The sequence below is a fragment of the Mauremys reevesii genome, linkage group 4 (genome assembly GCF_016161935.1).
Source record: "Mauremys reevesii isolate NIE-2019 linkage group 4, ASM1616193v1, whole genome shotgun sequence".
NCBI classification, from domain to species: domain Eukaryota; kingdom Metazoa; phylum Chordata; order Testudines; family Geoemydidae; genus Mauremys; species Mauremys reevesii.
In genome coordinates, this window is record NC_052626.1 from 93,875,829 (window position 1) to 93,901,116 (window position 25,288).

Here is a 25,288-nt window from a genome sequence, read left to right on the forward strand (position 1 = left end):
ATCGTCTGTTCATTGTATTTCCTCATATTCCAGCCTGTTCAGAAGTGTAGGCATGACAGTTGTCTCATCCCCATTGATTTTTTTTTGCTTTTTATCTAAATATCATTAGCCTTCCAGATCTTGCAGAGTTTTCCACATACAGTAGCAGCTAGCTAGATTCTTCATTTTACGTCATTTTCACAATTCCTGTTCTTTGATACCAATCCTCCAAGGTATACACCATTGCCCAGGGAAGCTGAGGCATAATTAATGTTTGTAAAGGGCTTTGAAGATGAAGTGCTAAATATTATTATTAAACAATATTACACAGTAGTATGAAATAACAGAAATCTATACAAAAAGAGCAAATATCTTCCTAGCAAAGTGTTCACAAAGACTTATAAACAGGTTCAATGTTGATTTAGTAAGTCTCATGTGCAGTTGATTGATTTTATATTATTCTGAGAACATGATTAATATTTACTTTTCTAACAGTGGTTTCAAACAAAGATCCAACTCTACTGCTATGAACTTATAACAGGGAACAGCAATTTACAAAAGGTTTCCATCAAAATGTGTCTAAAATATCCTTTGTTGTGGATTTCTAATCATCTGTCTTCAATCAGTAGACAAAGTCTACTTCTCATTGTTGTCTGAGTCTGAAGGGCATGTGAGTGAATGCCTCCATCAGGATCTGAAATGAAAGAAAGCCAAAGACAAGATGACAAGTTTCATATTGTAACTGTGCACAAAATGGCCATATATTCATTATTTATACTGTATAGTGCTTGCCTTTAAAACTGTTGAATTTTGCCCCAGATAAATGCAGTAGATAGGATTACCTCAATTATCTCAGTATTCACCGTAATTCTGATAGGGAAAATTGAGGTGTTTCTGATACGCAGGTAACATTCATTAGTTTTCCATGGCAATTGGCAGGTTGTGTGATCACTCCCGTATGACTTACAGGTATGTTTTATAAGAAATATTTGATTCAGACCAGATTGTGATACATTCCCTCATATTGAATAGTACCTTAAAAGACAAGTCAATCTGGAGCGCTACCTAACAAGAGTTAGGTCATATGAATCCACCCCTTAATAAAGCACTTGGATATTTCACCAAACAGTTGGAAAGTTTTCTATTTGGGGTGTATAAGAAAATCCAATAAACACTTTATACCGTAAAACAACAGCATATGAACAGCTCTATGGGCTCAGGACTAAGAACAACCAAAATCAAACACATTACTATTCATTTTCTTGAGGTACAGAAACTTTGGAGCCCACTTCTTATGTTAGGCCACCCATGCGTGTGATTGGGTTCTCAAATGGGGAAGTAGGCACCCTAACATGGGCAAGCAAGTTTGAAACTTGAGTTCTGAACCTTATATATTTAAAGAAAAGTAATTGAGAAAGGTGTATTTGGTCTGTTATGATTCTTAATGTACTAGGAGTTCTAGGAGCCATGGTAAAATTTAGAAGAAATATACAAATTAGTTACTACATTTTTTCAGTGATGGGGGAACCAATGGAAAAAGTAAACTCCCACTGGCTGGGGAAGAAATGCAATGACACAGAAAGGCAGGCTGAGGAAGAGTAGCAAAAATTAGAGCAAAAATACCTTATAATCTTCAAATGCCTATAAAACAGAGATTGCTTTGGTATAGGAGTGAGAGAAAATTAAGAGTCTGCATTGGTCTCAAGCATGTAATGAAAGGAAACCCCCCACTGATGTCAGAAAGAGTTTTCACTTACTAGAATTGCCAGATTTCAGTCATAGTAACTAGTAAGAAAAAATTGCGCAATTAATCGTACTATTAATCACACTGTTAAACAATAATAGAATACCATTTATTTAAATATTTTTGGATGTTTTCTACATTTTCAAATATATTAATTTCAATTACAACACAGAATACAAAGTGTACAGTGCTCACTTTATATTTATTTTTATTACAAATATTTGCACTGTAAAAAACAAGAGAAATAGTACATTTCAATTTACCTAATACAAGTACTGTAGTGCAATCACTTTATAATGAAAGTTGAACTTACAAATGTAGAATTATGTATAAAAAATAACTGCATTCAAAAATAAAAATGTAAAATTTTAGAACCTACAAGTCCACTTAGTCCTAATGCAGCCAATAGCTCAGACAAACACGTTTGGTTACAATTTGCAGGAGATAATGCTGCCCATGTCTTGTTTACAATGTCACCTGAAAGTGAGAACAGGCGTTTGCATGGCACTGTTGTAGCCGGTATTGCAACATATTTACGTGCCAGATGTACCAAAGATTCATATGTCCCTTTATGCTTCAACCATCATTCCAGAAGATATGCGTCCATGCTGATGACGGGTTCTGCTCGATAACGATCCAAAGCAGAGCAGACCGATGCATGTTCATTTTCATTATCTGAGTCAGATGTCACTAGCAGCAGGTTGACTTTCTTTTTTGGTGGTTTGGGTTCTGTAGTTTCCGCATTGGAGTGTTGCTCTTTTAAGACATCTGAAAGCATTCTCCACACCTCCTCCCTCTCAGATTTTGGAAGGCACTTCAGATTCTTAAATCTTGGGTCGAGTGCTGTATCTATCCTTAGAAATCTCACATTGGTACCCTTTGCGTTTTGACAAATCTGCTATGAAAGTGTTCTTAAAACGAACATGTGCTGGGTCATCATCCAAGACTACTATAACATGAAATATATGGCAGAATGCAGGTAAAACAGAACAGGAGACATACAATTCTCCCCCAAGGAGTTCAGGCACAAATTTAATTAATGCATTTTTTTTTAATGAGCATCATCAGCATGGAAGCATGTCCCCTGGAATGGTGGCCAAAGCATGAATGGACATATGAATGTTTAACATATCTGGCACATAAATATCTTGCAATGCTGGCTACAAAATGCCATGAGAACACCTGTTCTCACTTTCAGGTGACATTGTAAATAAGAAGCAGTCAGCAGTATCTCTGGTAAATGTAGACAAACTTGTTTGTCTTAGCAATTGGCTGAACAAGAAGTAGGACTGAGTGGACTTGTAGGCTCTAAAGTTTTACACTGTTTTGTTTTTGAGTGCAGTTATGTTATAAAAAATCTACATTTGTAAGTTACACTTTCACAATAAAGAGATTACACTACAGTACTTGTATGAGATGAATTGAAAAATATTATTTATTTTGTTCATTTTTACAGTGCAAATATTGGTAATAAAAATAAGATAAAGTGAGCACTGTACACTTTGTATTCTGTGTTCTAATATAAATCAATATATTTGAAAATGTAGAAAAACATCCAAAATATTTAATAAATTTCAATTAGTGTTCTATTGTTTAACAGTGTGATTAATTGCGATTAATTTTTTTAATCACAGTTAATTTTTTGAGTTAATTGCATCAGTTAATTGCGATTGACAGCCCTAATGATCTGTAAAGTAACCTAGCAGTTGCTGTTCATAGGAAAGATGACAAAATGAGTTAATATTCTAGTGTTTTACATGTGGATGGAGATTTTGGCTGAGATTTGGTTTTAGTTTCCAGTTGAATAGGAATTTGATAGTTATTGGTCTACAGCACAAAGCACCACATGATTAACAGTCTCTCCTTGAGAGAATCTTTGGCAAGGATTGGAGAAGTAGGGGTGCTTGCACATCATCATTGACGTATATTAGCAGAAACTTGCACAATGCCTGGCTGCATTATTCTCTGGGTCTAGCCAGTGCTGTTAATCTCTCACTTACATGAGCACGAAAATCTAACTAATGATTGTTTTTTTAAGTTGCACTTCTAGACACTTTTTAAATTGAAGCCACAGTGCATTGCTGATTAAAAATATCCTGACAGTCAAAAATGAATATTACTTCATGGTTCTTCCTACTATGTTGCTTGAAGTTTTTAGTTTGTTATGGTATATGAGAACATATTGACAAGGCTTTTTTGTTACATGACAGTGAAGTAAGGACACTTGCCACAACTCTTCATTCCAAGCCACTGAGCTACAATAAACCGTAAACATCCTTGAATGAAGTAAGAGCCGTTTCATTATATAATACACAAAGGCTGCCTCACTGCTGAAAAGGATACAACGTATGAGAGTTGTATTGTGCCTTCACCCTATCACATCTCTCTGTTTATCTCTAGATTTCAGATATATGTTGTGTCTGAGCTGACTAATTTTTCTCCATTTAAAGCACAAATCTCATTGCTGCTCAAATAGCAAACTTTACTTAAGCGGGTAACTTTATCTTCCTGTTTCTTATTTGCAGGAGAGCTGCTCCCTCTGCTGAATTTTCTGTGGACAGGACTCGTCACCTGATGTCTTTCCTTACCATGCTAGGCCCCAGTCCTGACTGGAATGTAGGCCTGTCAGCTGAAGATCTTTGTACCAAGGATTGTGGCTGGGTTCAGAAAGTCGTTCAGGATCTGATACCATGGGATGCTGGTACCGACAGTGGGGTTACCTATGAGGTATTTGTAATACTTGTAATGGCTTTAAAACATAAGCTCTACCTTAATTAATGTAGCTGTTAAGAATGAAGACTAATAATCCACAACTATGTGAAAACCTCTTAGTATTTGGCAAACCATTCCTTTCATAGGAAAATAAAAGGCAGTTGGAACAGACATTGGTTGCAATTGCTGTCTTTTATTGTGCCTGATTTCCCAAATCTGAGCTCTTAGATACTTGTTGGGAAATTGAGTACTTATCTATCCCTAATTTTTAGTAACCTAAGTTCATTTTTCTTCAGAGAGCAGGGTCATCAGTGCACAACAATGTCACAAGAAGTGTGTATACTAACCCATGGGCCATCAAAAATCCCAGGGTGCTAGTTTAACTCAATTAAATTGAGACACTGTAAAACATAGGGTGACCAAAGCAATTACCTGGCTGGAGGAAGCCCACCAAACAATCAGCGGGGCTGATTGAGATGATTGAGGTACTAAAGGAGCACTCAAGGAAGACAAGGTCGTCGTGGAGAACCTAAATGAATTATTTGCATCGATCTTCAATGCAGAGGACACCAGGAAGATCCATACACCTGAACCAAAAGATTTTGGAGCAAATTGATAAATTAAGTAGCAATAAGTCACCAGGACCAGATGGTATTTACCCAAGAGTTCTGAAGGAACTCAAATGTGAAACTGCAGAACTGTTAACTGTGTTATGTCACTTACTGCTTAAATCAGCCTCTGTACCAGATGACTGGAGGATAGCTAATGTAACGCCTAACTTTTAAAAAGGCTCCAGAGGCGACCCTGGCAATTACAGATTGGTAAACCTAACTTCAGTACCAGGCAAATTGGTTGAAACTATAGTAAAGAACAGTATTATCAGATACATAGATTAACACAATATGTTGGGGAATGATCTGGAAAAGGGGGTAAACATTGAGGTTTAACACTGCAAAGTTCACAGACAATACAAAATTACGCAATATATTTAAGTCTAAAGCAGACTGAAGAGTTACAAAGGGATCTCACAAAACTGGGTGACTGGGCAATAAAATGGCAGATGAAACTCAGTGTTTATAAATTCAAAGTAATGCACTTTGGAAAACAATTCCAACTATACATACAAAATGATGAGGTCTGAATTAGCTGCTATCACTCAAACGAGATCTTGGAGTCATCATCGATAGATCTCTGAAAACATCTGCTCCATGTGAAGTGGCAATCAAGAAGCTAAGACAATATTAGGAGCCATTAGGAAAGGGATAGATAAGAAGACAGAAAATATCACAATACCACTATATAAATCCATAGTACACCCACACCTTGAATACTGCTTGCAGTTCTGTTCACCCCATCTAAAAAAAAATGAGAATTGGAAAAAGTACAGAGAAGGGCAACAAAAATGATTATGGGTAATATTCCATATGAGGAGAGATTAAAAAGACTGGAACTGTTCAGTTTAGAAAAAAGACTGAGGGAGGATATGATAGACGACTATAAAACTCATGAATGGTCTGGAGAAAGTGACTAAGGAAGTGTTATTTACCCCTTCACATAATAAAAGAACTAGGGGTCATGCAATGAAATTAATAGGCAGCAAGTATAAACAAACATAAGGAAGTACTTCTTCATATAACGCACAGCCAATCTGTGGAACTGGTTGCCAGGGTATGTTGTGAAGGTCAAAAGTATAACTTGGTTCAAAAAGAATTATATCAGTTCATGGAGAATAGTCTCGTCAATGGCTAATAGCCAAGATGGTCAGGGATGCAACCCCATGCTGTGGGTATTCTTAAACCTTTGCCTGCCAGAAGCTGGGACTGGACAACAGAGGATGGATCACTTGATAATTGTCCTGTTCTGTTCATTCCCTCTGAAGCATGTGGCACCGGCCACTGTTGAAAGACAGGATACTGGGCTAGATGGACCATTGTTCTGAACCACTATGGTTGTTTTTATTTTCTTAACTGTTACAAAATCCATACCAGCAAGGAAATAATTACTAAATATCAAGCTGTGGATATATAAGAGCAGGGGCGGCTCTAGAGCCCAGCGGGCAAGCACGCTGGGGGGCGCCGTTCTTCAGGGGGGCAGCAGGCTGGGCGGTGGACCTGCAGTCATGCCTGCGGGGGGGGTTGGTCCTGCTGCTCGGGCTGGCCTCCGACCTCCATGCATGCATGACTGGCCGGCTCGCGCGAGCCGAGACGCCGCCGCCGCGCCCGCGGCGAGCGCGGCGCGGCCGCAGCGGCCACGGACAGACCCTCGGCAGTCAGCGGGCAGGCACCAGGCAAAAAAGCTGGTGCCTAGAGGCGCGGCAAAAAAAAGGGGGCTTCCCGCGGGGCGCGGGGAGTCGGGGGCGGCCGGCGCGCCCTGCCGCGGCATGGCTGCGGCAGGTCAGCCGGGCGGGGGTGGACGACTGCTAGCAGGCATGACTGGGCGAGGCGCGCGGAGGCCCTCTGGGCGACCCGCTGGCGGCATGGCAGAGCATGACTGAAGCAGAAGACGACGGGAAGAGGAGACCGGGGCAGGGCGCAGCGCGCGCCGGCGCAGCGCTGGCAGCGTGATTTGAGCGGCGTGCCCTGCCCTGCATGCCAGTCATGCCCGCTGCTCCGCTGCTCGCGCTGCGCTTGGCGCCCGGGCGCGCAGATTGGGCCCAATTGTAGTGTATAAGAGAAAGGTCTGCAGCATCTGTGTGATCCTTGAGATGGGGTATGGAGCTAACATATAGACTCAGACAACAAAAGCTGAGCAAAAGCCAACCATAGCAAAGACAGGTAGCTATGAAAACAGATAAAAATATTGGGAAAAGGGGAAATAAAGAAAACAACAGCATGGGGGAAGGCACATGGTCAGAATAAAGAACCATCCCAAAGGTTTGCAAAGAAATTATGATTGGGGACAAGAACTTATGCACCTCTGTGAGTGGACAAGATATGATTCCTGAGAAATATGTGAATAGAATAGCAGAGGACCAAAAAAATTAAAGTTTTGGCTGACTCGTATATCCTGTTGTGGAGTGATGACACTACGGCTACCTAAGTGGTCATGAGTGAATGCACAGAAAGAAAATGTAGTTGAGATTTTTGGTTGATTCCTATGTTTGTGCCTCCACCGGCCTGCCTTTCCACTTATCACCAGAATTATTTTTCAGCTGCAGTTCTTCTGTTCTTACACTGTTCCCTGTATGGTTATGTTTGCAATATAGTAAATCTGTCTTGAAAAACAAACAAGCAAAAATAATGTATTCATCAAGTGGAAGATTTCTGTCTTCTGTGGTAAAGCAAAACAATCAGCAGATTACTTTCACTCATCAGTTGCTGAAATAAAATGTGCCTCTCCTGCCACCTGGCTGCTAACTATAACTCATCCTCCAACAGTAAAATATGACACCATTCATGAAATAAACTAACTCCAAAACCCTGGGCTTCTGGTATAAAAAGACATCATTACAAAAAATAGACTGATCATTTATAAAAGCTAGTGGTATTTAATATAAATAATCAAAACAAATTGTAATTAAAGCAGTGCATACAGGTGAAGACCTAAAGATCTTGTTCTTTTCATCTTGCCTTTTATTAGGTACGTCTCTCACTAAATGTTTGTATGGTTCCTAACACAATGGGTCCCTAATCTCAGTTAGGACTTTACCATAAGACAAGTAACTAATAAAGCTCATATTTAATATTGTAAGTTCCCCAAAAGTGGTTAGGTTGCTGAATGTTCCCTGAGAATTCACAAGTTAAAGTAATGCCTTGGTTTACTCTCCAGCTCCAAACAGAACTATGTTTGCTAATAAAAATGATTTTGGACTTGTGACATTTTTTATATCTAGTGGACATTTTTAACAAGCTTTTTCTGTTTTTGTCAGAAAACAAAGTTGATATAAAAGACAGTTGTCAGTACTAAATTTTCCACGACTTCTCTAGCTATTGTTCTAGTTCCTATCCATTTCAGTGACAAGAGTTTTTACGCAATATGCAGACATACAAATTTTTTATTGCTGATCTCTTGACTGATCTCAGATGTAAAATAAAACAAACTTCCAAGAAGGAAGGGGAAAAAAAAGCGTTCACCATTCCATTTTAACTATTCCATGTTTTTGTGTGTCTCGAGGTAGACTGCAGGACAAATATGCAACACAATTATGTGCAAAGCAAAGCATTTGGTTTGTTCTGAGATTAGACACCACCACTCTTCTGAAATAGTTATGACCTTGAAGAGCATTCTGAGGAGGGTCAGGTAAACTTCAAAGTGTATCAGACACTAGCTAGGGATCAATAGAAGACATCAATGGTGGTTTGATTTGTATATTAACTATGAGTTTGCGTTCAGTGTGTATATATATGGCCGCAATTAATGAGAGTGTGCATGCAGAGACTCAGAATAGGTTTTAATGGGGCATGCCTCTTGGTGCACCGAATACTTTTGCCCAGACCCCCACACATTTATATAGCATGTTTTCCAAAAGAGAAACTTTTTGCCCAGTTTTTAGTCTCATAACTTTTTCGAGTGAGGTTTTAGGCTCACGAAGCCTCTCCCCCCTCTCCTGGTATATGACATAATAAAAACAAAGACATTTGTTAGGAAGAAAAAGATAAAGTACCTAGAACGCAATGAAGCTATTGTTTACACCAGCTGAGGATGTCTCCTAACATGCTGTTCAAATGTAACTTAAGCTCAGAAAGCTTTTGTTCTCCTCAACTGTTGTTGGCTACAATGTATTGTAATATAAAATAGGATGTCAGTAATTACAGTTATGCATTTAAAATGTCAGAGGCAAGGAAGTAGGGTGGATTTGCTTTCAAAACCTATAGTCTCACCCTACCTGGTCTCTCTCAACTGCAACCTAAAAATTTAGGGGATGGGGAAATGCTTATGTTCTAAATGTATTGGGTTCATAAGAATGTTTTCTCTCCCCACAATGGCTCCAAATAGTAAGAGTAGGATTTTGTTCTTAATCTTCAAGAGAAGAAATAGCATCCTGAATAGCATAACACACCATTTGTCCTGAACTCGTCTTAAGTGCAGTAACTTAAATATGTCTCTAAGATAAACAATTAAACAATGTGTTGTCTAGCTTGTGTCCTAGTGTTTGTCCAGCTTTCTATACAAAGAGGAAACAACAAATAATTAATTTTTTAAAAAAATCCTCTCCCACAATGTGCCCTTTTTTCCCCAGGGATTTCCAGACAAATTCTGGTTCTCAGTCTGGCCACTACTATTTTAAAGAAATAATGACTAAGGGTCATTTATGGATCACAAAACTTAAAAACAAGTCAAAGCTTTGATATATGCTGAAGAAATACTATTGAGTTGTTTGTTTCTTACTTGTAATTTTAAACATGCTGTGACAAATTCATCTGTGGTGTAAAGCCACTGACATGAGGGAGGTTTCACTATGGATGACTTTGGTATCATCTCTCTCCATCCACAGATGCATTCTCTCCTCCTTTCTCTCTCTTTGTGACACGTAAAGGGAAGTTCCATAGGGAAAAGTGACTACAAATAAAAACATTATGGTCTCATTTGAGATCTGCTCCCTATATATATTCATAGCAATAACTGCCTTACATCAAAGACAAAAATAAGTGTTTACTGCTTTTTCTCCTATTACTGCAGCAGAGCCAACACAGCTCTGTAGGGTAACCTGGATGCTACTGTACCTCACATACCATGAACAGAATTATTAAGTTCCAGTTCCACAGATTTACAGAAATACTGCATAATGGATGTTCGTTGCTATGGGAGAATGCGTTCTGTTGAAAGGGGCATTTTCCTACTGAACATTTCAGAAGCAGTTCTAATTTCTGTATATGAATTACATTGTGTTGACTTCTATTATTCAAAATACATGCGTTTTTATTCCTTTTTAATCTGTATTTGTATCTGTTTCTTTCTGATTGCAGTCACCCAACAAGCCTACAATTCCTCAAGAGAAGATAAGACCACTAACGAGCCTTGATCACCCTCAGAGTCCCTTTTATGATCCAGAAGGAGGGTCTATAGCAGTGGTGGCCAGAGTTGTCATTGAGAGAATTGCACGAAAGGTAGCAATATAAAATTCTAAAAGACAGCAGTAAAAATGAAATAATAAAATTTAAATACATGTTATGGATTTTTTAAACTGTTGAAGCCCTTTTAATCTACTGTTCCTCCTGCTGATAGAAACGTCCAGCGCTGCATATTATAGTACTACTTTTTCACAGAAGCATGGAGATTAGAGATAAAAAAACCTAATGTGGTTAGTCATATAATCTAGTCCCTTGCCAATGCAGAATGGAACCTTACAGTATGTTCTCCAGTTCTTTGCCCAGCCAACTTTTAAATGATTCAAGTGATGGACTTTCCAATACTTCCCTTGGGGGCTTATTCCATGGCCTTGTGGATCCCTGTGTTAAGAAATGCTTCCTGATACTCAAGCTACTTTTCCTTTGGTTTAGTTTCATCCTATTTGTCTCTGTTATTCCATAGGGGATCCTCCTAAACAAGTCTCTGCTCTTTCTGCTTTTTTAGACCACAAATATTTGCAGATGGTTATATATTCCTGTCTTCATTGTAATTTACAACCATATCAGCACTGATTCAAACCTGCAGGTCCTTAAGTATGGTTTGGGCATAGACCCTTTTTATTTTCCCTCAAAAGCGTATCTGCAGACCTTTAATCACTGATGTTGCTTCAAATTCCTCCCCAATTATTAAGCTCACTGTACACTGCATTCTGTATGTAACCCACCACCATCAGTGTGCTATTAATATCCTTCTTTGTGATGTAAGGCCTCTGCATATGCGGTCTCAAACCACATTGTTTCTGCCACAGTATGAAACTGCAGACATTTTAGTTTGCTCTCTACTCTCACACCTAGGTTTCTCTGTGCGTTTTTTCTAGCCAGGTTTCCCATTCTCTTTTCATATCAGTGTTTCAGGTGGTTTTCCTTAGATGTATACATACGCTTTTGGAAATCCCAACCTATGTAACCTGTTGCTATTTCTTGCCTATATTTTAAATTCTCTAGAGGTGAAATTCCCCACTATGAAACAGGCCAGCACAATGTGTATGCAGCATTTAAGCCCTACTGGAATTGAGTGAGTTATAGGATTTGTGCTGGCCCCCTGCATACAAGTGTGAATAACTGCAAATCTGTAGCTTTGCAACTGTTGAGGTACTGGAGCACAAACCCTGCTTGTGTTACTGTGTAGCTTCTAGCAACTGGTTTTACATCCCGCCAGCACCTATCGGTTTATTCCCATTACCTTCCTCATTTAAATCTTTACCACTCTTTCTCTGCAGGGAGAACAATGCAATATCATCCCTGATAACGTAGATGACATTGTAGCAGATCTTGTTCCAGAAGAGAAAGAAGAAGGTACTTTTTAATTACATTCTGCTATGTGAGTTTTTTGTTTCATCCTTCAGTGTTGCTTCTGTATCTTTCCTGTCTTTATGTCATTATTAGTACACTATTAAATATACAAAAACAACTCACTCCGCATCATTTCTTACTTGAATGCCTAAAGAACTGATGACAATATTGGGGTTTTCAAAAGCACTTAAGTGACTTAAAAGCACAAGTCCCACTGAAAGTCACAGTGATGCAGTTTTCCATTCTTTATGTTGCACCTCTTTGGTCTGGCAGCCTGCATAGAACCACCGTGGTGCCCAGAGAAGTTTGGCAACAGTTGTCCCATCATTAGAAATGTATACTACAGGTGACTATCTGGGACGAATTAAAACAAACTTCTCAATATCCTAACACAAGGAAGAATTCCGAGCTGCATCACACAAAGGTGCCAGCTGAGTGAAACTTAAAACAGTGAAATGCTTCATTAGCAAGCAAGGAACCAATCATGTTAAACATCTCACGCAATCACCAACCAAGTGAAGAGGCATAAATGGAGACTAACCCATTGCTGACACGTTCTGTTTTTTATTGATTTTAGATGACACCCCTGAGACTTGCATTTACTCAAACTGGTCCCCATGGTCAGCCTGCAGCTCCTCCACTTGTGATAAGGGCAAGAGGATGAGGCAGAGAATGCTTAAAGCCCAGCTGGACCTCAGTGTGCCTTGTCCTGATACCCAGGATTTTCAGCCATGTATGGGCCCAGGCTGTAGTGATGAAGGTAACAAAACAGGAAAGAGTGGAGGGGATAAAATGCGGGGAAGGGGAGAGGGCATTTTAACTTGGAAGACCAACCTTCTATTATAGCTGCATGGTCCCATCTCTGGGTGTAAGTGATGATGGTTGAAGAAAAGTGCATGCATAAGTCTTTGTGTGTTCAAAACTGCGAACATCCATGTGGAAAATTATGAAGTCCCTTTAGAAAATGTGGTCCTCTGTGTTCACTATTGCAATTCAGTAGGCTGTTTGAGTGTGTGTTTGAAGGTTAAGGAGGAGTAGCAAGAAGGAAGGAGTGAAGTGAGGAATGAAGGGAAAGGCAGAATGAGACAGGAGACAGAAACAAGATAGAGTGGATAAACAGAAGTATGGAAGTCTAAAAAGAGTGGGGGTGGGGTAGATACCTCTTGGTAGATGAGATTTATCGGGCAAAGGCATGGCAATCTCAGTGTAGATAATTGAAATTCTCCTCTGTATTTTAGATGGTTCCACTTGCATGATGTCTGAATGGATTACATGGTCCCCCTGTACTGTTTCCTGTGGAATGGGAATGCGATCTAGAGAGAGATATGTGAAACAATTTCCTGACGACGGCTCGATGTGCAAAGTACCAACTGAAGAAACTGAGAAATGTATTGTAAATGAGGAGTGTTGTAAGTATTTCATTTAGCCTTGCAAAATCCAATCAGTAACAAAAGCACTAAATGAACCATTTCTTAGATAGTGATTTTTTTCTCTTTACATTATAAATAGCTCCTAGTAGTTGCCTTGTGACAGAATGGGCAGAGTGGAATGAATGCAGCGCTAGCTGTGGAATGGGAATGAAAAAGCGACATAGAATGATTAAGATGACTCCAGCTGATGGATCCATGTGCAATACGGAAACTACCGAGGTGGAGAAATGCATGATGCCAGAATGCCGTAAGTGTCCACGAGCCATGGACAGAAGTATGACAATCTTATGACACTTCGTTTGAGCACATCAAAGAATGTGTCTAACAGAAAACATTCCCAACTTTTCCTTGCACCAGATTCCCTGCCTCAAGAGAACATGCATTGGTACCACTTCCACCCAAAGGATCACATATCAGTTCCAGAAAAATTATTCACTGCTATGGCCATATTACTTTTTCAAAGCAATGCTTTCAGAATATCACAGTATCATTGCTAGATGCTATACACATGTATATTAGCAAAATACCTTTGGGCACCCTGAAGTATTCCATAGTGGAATACCCACTGCCTTAAGTAATTACTGTTGCTGTAAAGCAGGGATGGGCAAACTATGATCTGGGGGCCACATCCGGCCCTTCAGATGTTTTAATCCAGTCCTCAAGCTCCCGCCAGGCAGCAGGGTCCAGGGCTTGCCCCACTCCGTCGGTCCAGCCAGAGAGCGGGGTTGGGGACTTGCCCCACTCTGCACGGCTCCCGGAAGCAGCAGCATGTCCCCGCTCTGGCTCCTACACATAGGGGCAGCCAGCGGGCTCCACATGCCGCCCCCGCTCCAAGTGCTGTCCCCACAGCTCCCATTGGCTGGGAACTGCGGCCAATGCGAGCTGCAGGGGCAGCAACTGCGGACAGGGCAGCGTGCAGAGTCACTTGGCCACACCTCCATGTAGGAGCCAGAAGGGGGGGACATGCCGCTGCGTCTGGGAGCTGCTTGAGGTAAGCACTGCCCAGAGCCTGAACCCCCAACCCCTCATCCCCAGCCCCACCCTAGAGTCCACACCCCCAGCCGGAGCCCTAATTCCTCTCCCCAACCCCCAATTTTGTGAGCATTCATGGCCCGCCATACAATTTCCATACCCAGATGTGGCTCTCAGGACAAAAAGTTTGCCCATCCCTATTGTAAAAGAATCAAAAAGTCTAGAATGAAATACTGTTTCCAGCCCGTGGTGAGTTCTTTGATTTGGAATCAGACTGTTATAAATTTCACAAGATCAGGCTCTCGCACAGGACGTTCCTGGTTTCAAATGGGCCCATGAGTACTTCTTGAAGTATTTTGATTCTCATGCATTGAGTCTCTGCAGAAACAAAGTGGAAAAAAGTTTGCAGAGAAACATTTTTAATAGTTAACCTGAAAAAAAAGTTGGGTTTCATCTGAGCTTTTGTAGGAACAGCAAGTTAGCTTGAATAAAACAAAAAGCAAGCTAACAGCAAAATACAAAAAATAGGGGTTGCGTCCCTTCTTCAAGTGTTCACATTTAATTCTTCGTGGGGATTCGTTATCTTTGCTAATCATTCTTTTCCTGCACTAGATACCATTCCCTGTATGCTCTCCCCTTGGTCTGAATGGAGTGACTGCAGTGTCACGTGTGGGAAGGGAATGAGGACCCGGCAAAGGATGCTGAAATCTGCAGCTGAGCTTGGAGACTGTAATGAGGAGCTGGAGCAAGTGGAGAAGTGCATGCTTCCAGAGTGCCGTAAGTGTAGGAGCCGGTCTGAAACAGGAAGGCTAATTTCACATGTTCTGCAAACTAAGCCTATAGCTACACTACGAGCTGAGAGGGTGATTCCCAGCCTGTGTAAATATGCTCATGCTAGCACTCATTGAGCCAGGACAGTAAAGATCGTATGGACAGCAGCAAGCGGTGGCTAGCTGTATTGAATACGCACCCATGCGGTTCAGGCAGGTTTGCTTTCGGCCTGGTTAATCCATGCCTTAGCTGCCCATGCTACCATGACAACAGTACTATTTTTAGGATGTCTGTGCAAGCTGGGCATCGCACACCTAGCTCATAGTGTAGACATAGCCTAAGCATCAACCCCTGGTGCCATGCTTAGTCTGTGCTGTGGAGCCTGGACAGAGCTGTGGTGGTTGTGTGCCAGACCCACTGAGTGCTGCTCAGAACCTGACAGTGTGCCTGTCCCCTCGGGGTGGTTGTACAGCTATACGGCTGTCCAACCTCATCTGGGTAATGGGGAGAGAGTCTAACTCCTCCTCCTCAGAGTCCTTGGGGAATGAAATCTGGACGATGCTGAATACGTGCAGCGTGAAGGACTTTGAGAGATCTGCACAGTTGATTAAGAGAACCTATAAAGGGTACAATCAGCTGGGAGAGACAACAGGCCCATCATGGTGAAGATAAACTGCCCCACAGGGTAATCCTCTATGGCAGAGGGAAAAAACCTAGGGCCTCCCCAAATGGCACTCTGAATATTTAAGGGGATGTTCTGTGTGCTTTATGGATTTCTTGTTTCCTACTCCATGAGCTACATCAGACTATCCTGGCACTCAAATACATATTGTGTGCCCTGCATACAATGTGCATATTTGAGAATATACTACTTAAATGAGCAATAACTCGTTATTAAAATATCCAGTGTGCTTCATCTCCCCAGGTAATCCAGACCATGGAAAGTTACCCTCACCTAATATGTGAGATTGAGAGGGCACTTAGCATGTGCGGTGCCTTTCACTCAAAGTATACGTATTTCCCACAGCGCCAGATTTATTAAAAAATGAACACCTTGCCATCTTTTCATGCTACATCTTAGCTCCTTACTAACTGTTCCCTTTAAGGAAATATAACTGGATTCTCCCTGCTTATCTTTGCTGTTATGAAATATAACAGCATCTCCATGGACCTCTTTGAAAATTCAGCCATTCACAATCTTCTTCTTATTGGAACAAGGACAGTATGGGAAGCAGCAACCTGAGCTTCTTTATACAGTATCTTAAACCTAGAGGGATGGAAGGACCAGGCTTTCTTGGCCTCTGCTGAGACCACCACTAAGGGTGTCATGTCTTGCCAATTGTTGATGTGATTTTTTTATGATGGTGTCTCCTGAGCACTAGGAACTCGACTGACACCATGACATAGGCCATGAGAGACAATAACAAGATGTGGGTGGGGGGACTTTCGCAAAACACAGTTTAGTCCACGAATAGTTCAGATGATAGTGGATTTGGAAATTAGTTCAACCTACCCAACTCCATGCCAGGCTGGTAAAGAGTTAGTGAAACCATGACTTTTTCCAAATGCATAATTTCATCCAGTCTCCAATAACAAGCAAGTAAAATGTTGGGCCTTGGGTTTGGCTCAATTGGAGCACCCAGGGTCAGTGTGGCTTAAAACTATGCTCCTGCTTGCCTGATCTGGGGTGTGTATGTGTAATCTGAGCAGCTCATGAGCTGCTCTAAATTGCCACCTAGAATAGCCCCCTAGGGGCTGCTCCACGGCCCACCATCACAAGAGAGTCGTATGTCCAACGCCTGTTCCTCCAACCACATCTCTAGGCCAATGGGGACTATGACCAAGTTCTGCAGAGCCACATACAGTGGCCTCACACCACTTGGGCATTCCCCTGCATGACAGAATCCCCAGCTGCCCTCTTATTGCTGTTTTGCACTTCTTAAGAAAAGCAAGGCAGAGGGGAAGCCCTTGCTGATGGATAGAATATTCTTACTGGACTCTTTGCCAGCCAAGTGTTATAATGTCCTGCATAAAACTACCTGCATTTTTAGCCAGCATTGGTTATAACCTCCCACCCACATGCTTATGATGCAATTTTGTAACTGAGTGCTTCTTACATAATTTAAAAATTACTTTTTTGGAATAAATATGATTATTTCTCCGTTTTGAGTGTGTCAGTCAGTCAGTGAGAGTTTGATTTTTAAAGCAATGCTGGAAAGTCCTGAATGCAGACTTTTGGGGTATGAATGGCTCTGTGCCTACAGTGTGGAACTATGATTCAGGAAATCTAAGTTCAAGTCCGGTCTCTTTCACTGATTTGTTCTGGGACTGTAAAAAAACTCAAGTTAAAAAGCTCTATGCCTCAGTTTCCCCAGCTGTAAAATGGGGATAACAATACTTGCTTAAATCATGTGACTATTCTTAATATTCATTACTATCATTACTATGAAATAAATTTGTTACTCGCTAAGGTGCCACAAGTACTCCTGTTCTTTTTGCGGATACAGACTAACATGGCTGCTACTCTGAAACCTATAAATATTATGAGATTCTTGGAGAGCAGGTCCTATATGGGTGTAACATATTCATTATTCAACATCTTTACTCATAGGATGGTTGGGGTGGTGTGCATAACTCCAGAGACAACTATTGAAAATGGACTAATAGATGGTCAAAACCTACTTCCTGCCACCAGAGCAGAGCATTTAAGGAGGAACAATACTATTCTTTTTTTTAAAGTTTATGACCTTTCAGCACCATTCTTTCCGAGGATGGTTGAGGCAGTGGCAGCTAATGCAAAGTGCTTCCTCCTGACTGCGCAGAGATTTTTAATGTGTTTTCTTGCAAAACTCACTCTGAAGACTGGATGCATTGCTATGTTCACGTAGTTTGGATATGAAGACTCATTAGGCAAAGCCATATGTTTCTTCTACATCATCTGGTTAGGTTCCAAAGAGTTGTTATAATTGCCAGTATTTCTTTCTTTACAGCCATTGACTGTGAATTAACTGAGTGGTCCAAGTGGTCTGAATGCAATAAATCCTGTGGAAAAGGTCATATGATCAGGACAAGAATGATTAAAATGGAACCACAGTTTGGAGGAGCTCCATGCCCAGAAACTGTCCAACGTAAAAAATGTCGAATAAGAAAATGTTTGAGAGGTCCAGGTCTAGAGAAAAGGCGGTGGAAAGAAGCCCGTGAGAAAAGGAGAAGTGAACATGCCAAGGAAGATGTAGATGGTGAACTGTATCCAGGTATGTTTTATCCACATTGCTTAGGCTACTCATGGCAGCTTGACCTTTGTTCATAACAGGAACAAGCCGGGGAGTATCAGCACTTCACCGCAATAGCACTACATTCTAGAAAAAGCTTCAACTAAGTTACTGTGGGCTTGTGTTCTTGGCTTTCAGCATGGAACGTCAGATCTGAACTTCAGTAGCGAGTTGCAACTAGAGAGCTTTTTCAGCCCGTTCCCAAAAGAAAACAGGTTATGTCTGTGCAGCTCTAAGAATATCTTGTTTTTTCTCAGTAAGGTCCTTCCATACAAACAACAGACCACCAAAAAAGTTAATACTGACTAAAAACTCCATGGGACTGAACTAAAAACCTCCAGCTCCAATTGCATCTGAACTGTTGCAAAATTTCCTCCTAAATCCAGCTATAAATGTCTTAGTTAGCACCTCTTTCTATGCTGGGCTTTAGCAAAACTCAAATACCAACATCCCTGGTCACTACAATCTAGGTTATAACAGGTAGATGAAACCTTTTGGGGGAAGGGATTGTATTTTGTACAGTGCCTACCACAAGGGGGCCTTGACTGGACCTGATTGGAGCCTTTTAGTGCTACAATAATAAATTATTAAGAGTGTGTATGTGTCCATACACCAGGGGAGAGAGAGATGAAAAGCTAGCTAAAATAGCATTGATAAATGTTTTTATTTTTAGGTTGTAAGATGAGACCATGGACTGCTTGGTCAGAATGTACCAAACTGTGCGGCGGTGGAATTCAGGAACGCTTCATGACAGTAAAGAAGAGGTTCAAAAGCACTCAGTTTACCAGCTGCAAAGACAAGAAGGAGATAAGAGCATGTAATGTTCACCCTTGTTAGCAAAACCCGAGGCTGCAAAGTGATGGAGTCTGAGCTAAATGGAAAGTCAACCATGGTTTGATTTTTAAAAATATATATATATAAATGCAGCAAAGAGTCCTGTGGCACCTTATAGACTAACAGACGTTTTGGAGCATGAGCTTTCGTGGGTGAATGCATCCGACGAAGTGGGTATTCACCCACAAAAGCTCATGCTCCAAAACGTCTGTTAGTCTATAAGGTGCCACAGGATTCTTTGCTGCTTTTACAGATCCGGACTAACACGGCTACCCCTCTGATACTATATATAAATGGTGTATATTAGTCTTCATTTTTGCAGTGTGGGTTGCTTATTAGTCTTGCTAGTGCAAGAAATATATTTTATAAATATTTCCTCACAAATGTATGCTGAGAGTGGTTCCTTGATACTCCAGCTAGCCCTTAATGCATAAAACTAGTAAGTCATTGTGAGTCATTTAACTCTGAAATAAAAACATCTCTGTGGATATGCAGTAGCCATATAGAAATATTCCCTGTACAGACATGGGGTGCATGCATATTAACGTAACTAAGTTAAAGTGACATGTTTCACGCGTGGAAGGAATTGTCTCATTTGATTTGATTTCAAACTATCCAAAGCAGTGCCTATGTGATTACACAACTGTGCCAAGGAATAATTTCAGTAATGCTGGTTCAATAATATTAAAGGTGCATATTTAGCTCTTCCCACCATGAGGGTTAAACTGGTATTGGATAATTACTATCTTATATATTTTTCTTCATGAGGATCCCCTTACTTCTTTAAACAACTCAAATACATAGGCATCAGTCTAGATAGCTCAGTAACAGTGTCCGCTCAATGAGCAGTGGTGATAAAAAAAAAAAACCCCACACACAGGAAACATATGGACAATGTGAACCCTTATCTTGAACACCATGTTCAGTTCTGCCCACCACCTCTGTCTCAAAAAGGATATAGAAGAAGGTCTAAAGAAAGACAAAGGCAAGGATTATGGCATGGCAGTCCTTCCACGCCAGAGATTGAAAAATTAGGAATAATTTAGTGAAGAGGTCTATAAAACAATGAATGGTGTTGAAAAGGTGCTCATATATACCTTATGCACAGACACGGGGAGCAGCAAACTGCAAACTAATAGGATTTGTGTGTGTTACTTGATGCATAATCAGTCTGTGACATTCACTGCCACAGGATAGATTCATACAACAAAGAGTTTACAAGGATTTGTGAAATGCGTAGACATTTGTGAATTAGAGGGCGAGGGCCTGAAGTTACACTAGCAAAGATAAAAGTCATGCCTGACAGCCTAAGCCACCCATTAACTGCCAAAGGTTAGAAAGTAACTTTTCATACCTAATGTATGTTACTGCCTAATTGCTCCTTGAGATTTTTCACACCTTTCCTCTGAAGCATCCAGTACTATCCCCAGGCAGAGACCAGCTGCTGGATCCCAGGCCTGCTAAGGCACTGGTCAGTCTTCATTTCTTAAGGTTTCAACATTTAAAATTGGGAAATAAAGGTAAATTTTTAACTTTGGTCCAAAAAAGGGACTATAAACCTATTTATCAATAACGATGCACTGAGGATAAAAACTGTTGGTTGATAACTCTTTTTAAAAACAAGTTTGAGAGAAATGAAGGGAAAAATGAAACTTTATATTTCTTTTTAAACCAGCTGTAGATAATTTATTCAAATCATTTATACTTGGTAACAAGCCCCAAAATCCAGCACCTGGTTTTGAATTTCATAATTCATGTGAACTGTTGCCACTTTTGTGTCATTCTCTCTCCAACAGCATCAGCTCCTCCCTTCTCCCCCCCTCCCCACACTATTCTAGAGTGTCTGGCTGAGGCTGTGGCCCCTTCATCGTCTTTTTATAAAACCCCTGCTGGGGCTTCCCTAATACCTTAGTCCATTTTGCTGCATCTCTTGCCCCCAGAATGAAGTTAAGACCAGTGAGTGCAAACCTTGCTCAGCCAAACCAGGAAACGAGGTTTTTCACTAACCTCTGAAAACCAAACACTTTGCATTTTACAGAGCTCAGGTCATTTTATCATGATCGCTAACAGTTTTTTCACAAATAGATGTATGGTCCCTACCTGCCTGGCCTATTATATCCAAAGCAGCCATCTGAGCTAAATGACTCCATGGAATACCATAAATACTGCAGAAGTGACCAGACAGCCTCTTCAGGAGAAAGGGTGGGTACCATACTAAACCCTGAGGTTCCCAGGAGCTGTCCTGAGTAGAAACACAGATGGGCATGAGAACCATGCCACCTGTTCTCTACAAGGCCCTGCTGTTGGTAACAGCTTCTGCACCAACAGGGGCCAAGCAGTCCACAGTAGTCATTAGAAGCTCAGATCTGTGCCTCTTTAACCTGTGGTCCTGTAGGCTATGAGAGTTCTTTGTTTTCTCCTGGATGGGGTCCTGCTACCTCGCAAGCCCTTCTGGCTTGTTCATGCTACTGCAAAACCTATGTAGAAGGCACTCCAATTTCTGTAACAAAATGTCATTAATTGTTGATGCTCTGTTCCCAGTCATTGTCATTCTTGCTGTATGTTCCATGTCATCAAATTGTTTTAAATGTTAGGTTTATTCCCTTTGCCAATGTTCTGATAATAGCTGAATCCAAATATATACCTCGAGTATGTATGACATGTGATATTATTTGAACATGCTTATAAGGAAAAACTTCTGGCAATCCTTATGCTGTGTTTCTAGTTCAGTTTCAATAACCAACTTCCTTTATTTTTCCTTACCCAGGACAGCTCACTGTTATTTCCACTTATTCCTCTTAGGCTCACCAATGTTACGGATGTTTGAGTTTTCACATTATTAATACTAGCAATCACAAAATAGCTTGCAGTTAGAGATGTGGCAGTTTCTGTCTAGATCCAGCTTACCATATTATTTTTCTGTTGATCCATTTTTCCCAGTTCACTTTGCTGACTTTCTTCTACCTTGATATAAAAAAAATATTTAAGCTTGTTACTTTTTGTAAAAAAAAAAATCTATATATAAACAAACAAAAAAATAGGTTGATTTTCTAAGGAAAACAAAAAGTTCTGATATATAGTATGTAGAATGATTGCATTGATACTGTAAACTTTCCAGTAGCATAATATTCACTACATATCAAATCAATAAAAAATTTACATGGTTCTTGCTTGTAACTCATGAAGTATACAGTTTTCAACTGAAAGCACAGGTATCACTCCAGAGTTTTGTACACCCCATGTATCAGATTGTAGCATCTTGTGTACGTTATATTTTCTAACATGAGCTATAGAAGCTTTACATGTAATGAAAGAAAAGGTAGGGGCTTAAATGTACAATAGGTTTTAATAGGTGCAACACAATTTTTTTTAAAAAAAAAGTTCATTTGTTTTTAGTTTTTGTTTCCTGTGGAATTTATGAGAAAGCAGTCACAAATATATTTCTTACCAAAGTCTTGTGTAGATGTTTTGTAGTTGTCTCGCTAACACATTATTATTTTGGAATAAAGACATCTTTATTATGAAAATTCCATTGCTTGTATGAGCTTCTATTTGACTGATAGGTTTTTTACATATACATTACCATATGTCCTACACCACTGGCTTTCAGACTACTGGACCCCTTTCAGGAGTCTGATTTGTCTTGTGTACCCCAAAGTTTCACCTCACCTGAAAAACTACTTGCTTACAAAATCAGACAAATATATAAACATGTCACACACATTACTAAAAATTGCTTCCTTTCTCATGTTAACCATATAATTATAAAATAAATTGACTGGAACATAAATATTGTACTTACATTTCAGTGTATAGTATATAAAGCAGTATAAACAAGTCATCTGTGTGAAATTTTAGTTTATACTGACCTTGCTTGTGCTTTTTAATGTAGCCTGTTGTAAAACTAGGCAAATGAGTTGACATATTCCCTAGAAGACCACGGTGTACGTCCCCCAACATTGAGAAGCAATGTCATAGACTAATCAACAACAGGTGCCAAATCTTGTCCTCCTTAGTCACACAAGTAGGTTTGTTTAAATGAGGGGAACTACTAGCAGGACTCAGGTGAGTGAGATTTGGCTAATGATAGTCACCACATGCCATTCAATTAAGGTTTTCATTCAGTAGCTGTTTAGATAGCAAAGGCTAGCTTCATACCACTATGAACTTCTCTACCTTACTTGCTGAGTTACCTAGTTTTACATACAAATTAACTGTTTATTATGAAGCAAGCTGGATGATGAATACGGTACTTGACCCAAGAATACTTGAAAGCCAGTTTTCAAGAAGTTGCCAATATTTTTAACATTGATGTTGTGGTTTTAAAGGCCCTTTTAGAGTATACAGTATTAGCTCAGGGAGCCAACATCAGGGGCGGCTCTACAAAGTAGGCTGCCCCAAGCAGCGCGGAGCGCTGCGCCGCCCTTCCCCAGTCCCGCGGCGGGTCCCCTCTTCCCGCGGCTCCGGCATCCTGGGAGGCGGCATTTGCTCGGTTGAGCTCCGCCGGCATGCCTGCGGCAGGTCCACCGGAGCCCGGGACCAGCGGACCTGCGCAGTCATGCCTGCGGAGCTCAACCGAGCCACGGAAGACGGGACCCGCCGCAGGCATGACTGCGGCAGGTCCGCTCGTCCCGGGCTCCGGTGGACCTGCCGCAGGCATACCGGCGGGAGCTCAACCGGAGCCAAATGACGCCCTCCCCAGGATGCCGCCCCAAGCGGGCGCTTGGCCCGCTGGTGCCTAGAGCCGCCCCTGGCCAACATATCCTGACACACCAACACAGCCCACTTGCGATAAACAGATGCAGGAGCATGACAAAGCAGACTCTGTTTACCAGCCTAATGCGAATTGTTCATTTATAGGGGAAAAAAGGAAGGTATAAAACCATAGGTACGGCAGTGTATGGCTCGAATGTGGAAAGAATCATGGGGAATGGCAACAAACATGATCATTTGCTATAAACAGCTCCATGTCACTGGGGTTGAGAAAGAGGTGACATGGCCGTTTGGGCTTAGGCTACTCCCCTGCCTTTCACATTTCCTCCTGGCTAGCTTAGGCAGCCCCTTGGTGTCTAATAACAGGATTTACCCAACTCCTCCCTTGCATTGTATAGGGAGTCTGGGTGCCTAACTTTGCATTATAAATTCCACTAGGTAGCAAGGTCACATAGCAAGTTTGTGAAAAAGCTGGAAATTGCATTCAGGTCTCCAGCCGGCACCCTGACCTCTGGACCATCCTTTTTCTCTGGCCTTCCTTGCTTCTTATATAAGTGATTTATTTTCAGCTCAGCAGGCCTAGTTGGCAGTGTACTGCAGTATGTTAGGGCACTGCCCTCTACCCTGCTGAATGGCTATATTTAAAACATAGCCAGATTGGGAGAGAGGATGTAGCTAAGGTCAGGTTCTGGTCCATTGCTTAGGGCATAACTGTAATGATCACTGGCTCCCTGCAGCCTAGCTTCGCTACTGGCTCCTTGGGTGGACAGTCTCTGAAAGCAGTAAAGTTAAGTTCTGTTCTTGGCTAACCCTGGTGCCTGTCATTACAGCAGTGTTGCATTGCCATTTCAGGAGACCCCATTACTGTCACCCACAGTGCTGTGACATTCAAGAATTGTTAGCTTCATGCTGATTACATTCCCTTGCTCTTTGATGAATACCAGGATAACACAGTCTGTCACAGTTCAACTCTAAATGCAAAAGAGACAAAAAAACAACTCCCTACTTTTTATAGTTTTCCACTTAAGAAGCAGCATCCTAACTACCAGGAACAGATTTTACCAGTAAAATCAAATGTGCTTAAGACCTTTATGGTATAATATTTCAGTCATTTATTCTTTGCTCTGCATGCAAACTCATTTAAAGGCCTTTATTACTATGTTTTTAACATCAAAATTCAGTATCTTCATGCAGCGTTTCATGATGGTGTGCAAAACAATGCAATTACAGTCCACCTGAATGATATTAAGCTTCCTTTCCTCCAGTGTCCAAAAAGACAGAGAAGTTTGTGCCCTAATTGATGGGCACATTAACTGCTCAGCAGGCAATGACATTTCTCATACTCAGCCCTCGATGGTTCAGTGCATCTAAAATGCTAGCGCTATGGGCTTTGCAGGCTCCTCAGGTTCTTCATAAAAGCCCAGAAGAATATTGTTTACTCCACCATCAAAATAGCAAACATCAAGCGGGAAGGAGCCTTCTGTTATGCTTACTTAAAGC

The 25,288-nt window shown here is 40.9% G+C and overlaps 1 protein-coding gene and 1 long non-coding RNA gene across 11 annotated transcripts in view; one reads left to right on the forward strand and one right to left on the reverse strand.

The window, feature by feature from the left end:
• Nucleotides 1-19,204, forward strand: part of SPON1 (spondin 1) — a 416,250-nt gene extending 397,046 nt beyond the window's left edge. For all 10 annotated transcript variants that reach the window (XM_039539043.1, XM_039539048.1, XM_039539049.1 and 7 more), the window contains 9 exons: nucleotides 4,249-4,450; nucleotides 10,342-10,482; nucleotides 11,724-11,799; nucleotides 12,374-12,556; nucleotides 13,035-13,205; nucleotides 13,306-13,473; nucleotides 14,811-14,975; nucleotides 17,960-18,223; nucleotides 18,915-19,204. In XM_039539043.1, coding sequence (XP_039394977.1) covers nucleotides 4,249-4,450; nucleotides 10,342-10,482; nucleotides 11,724-11,799; nucleotides 12,374-12,556; nucleotides 13,035-13,205; nucleotides 13,306-13,473; nucleotides 14,811-14,975; nucleotides 17,960-18,223; nucleotides 18,915-19,078 — 1,534 coding nt within the window. In that variant the 3' untranslated portion in view covers nucleotides 19,079-19,204. The remainder of the gene's footprint in view (nucleotides 1-4,248; nucleotides 4,451-10,341; nucleotides 10,483-11,723; nucleotides 11,800-12,373; nucleotides 12,557-13,034; nucleotides 13,206-13,305; nucleotides 13,474-14,810; nucleotides 14,976-17,959; nucleotides 18,224-18,914) is intronic.
• Nucleotides 358-9,929, reverse strand: LOC120405417. The gene is made up of 5 exons (XR_005598560.1): nucleotides 9,764-9,929; nucleotides 5,560-5,665; nucleotides 4,868-5,022; nucleotides 4,312-4,443; nucleotides 358-673 (listed from the first exon to the last, which is right to left on the reverse strand). It is a non-coding gene; the product is annotated as an uncharacterized LOC120405417 (long non-coding RNA).
• Nucleotides 19,205-25,288: the final 6,084 nt, after the last annotated feature.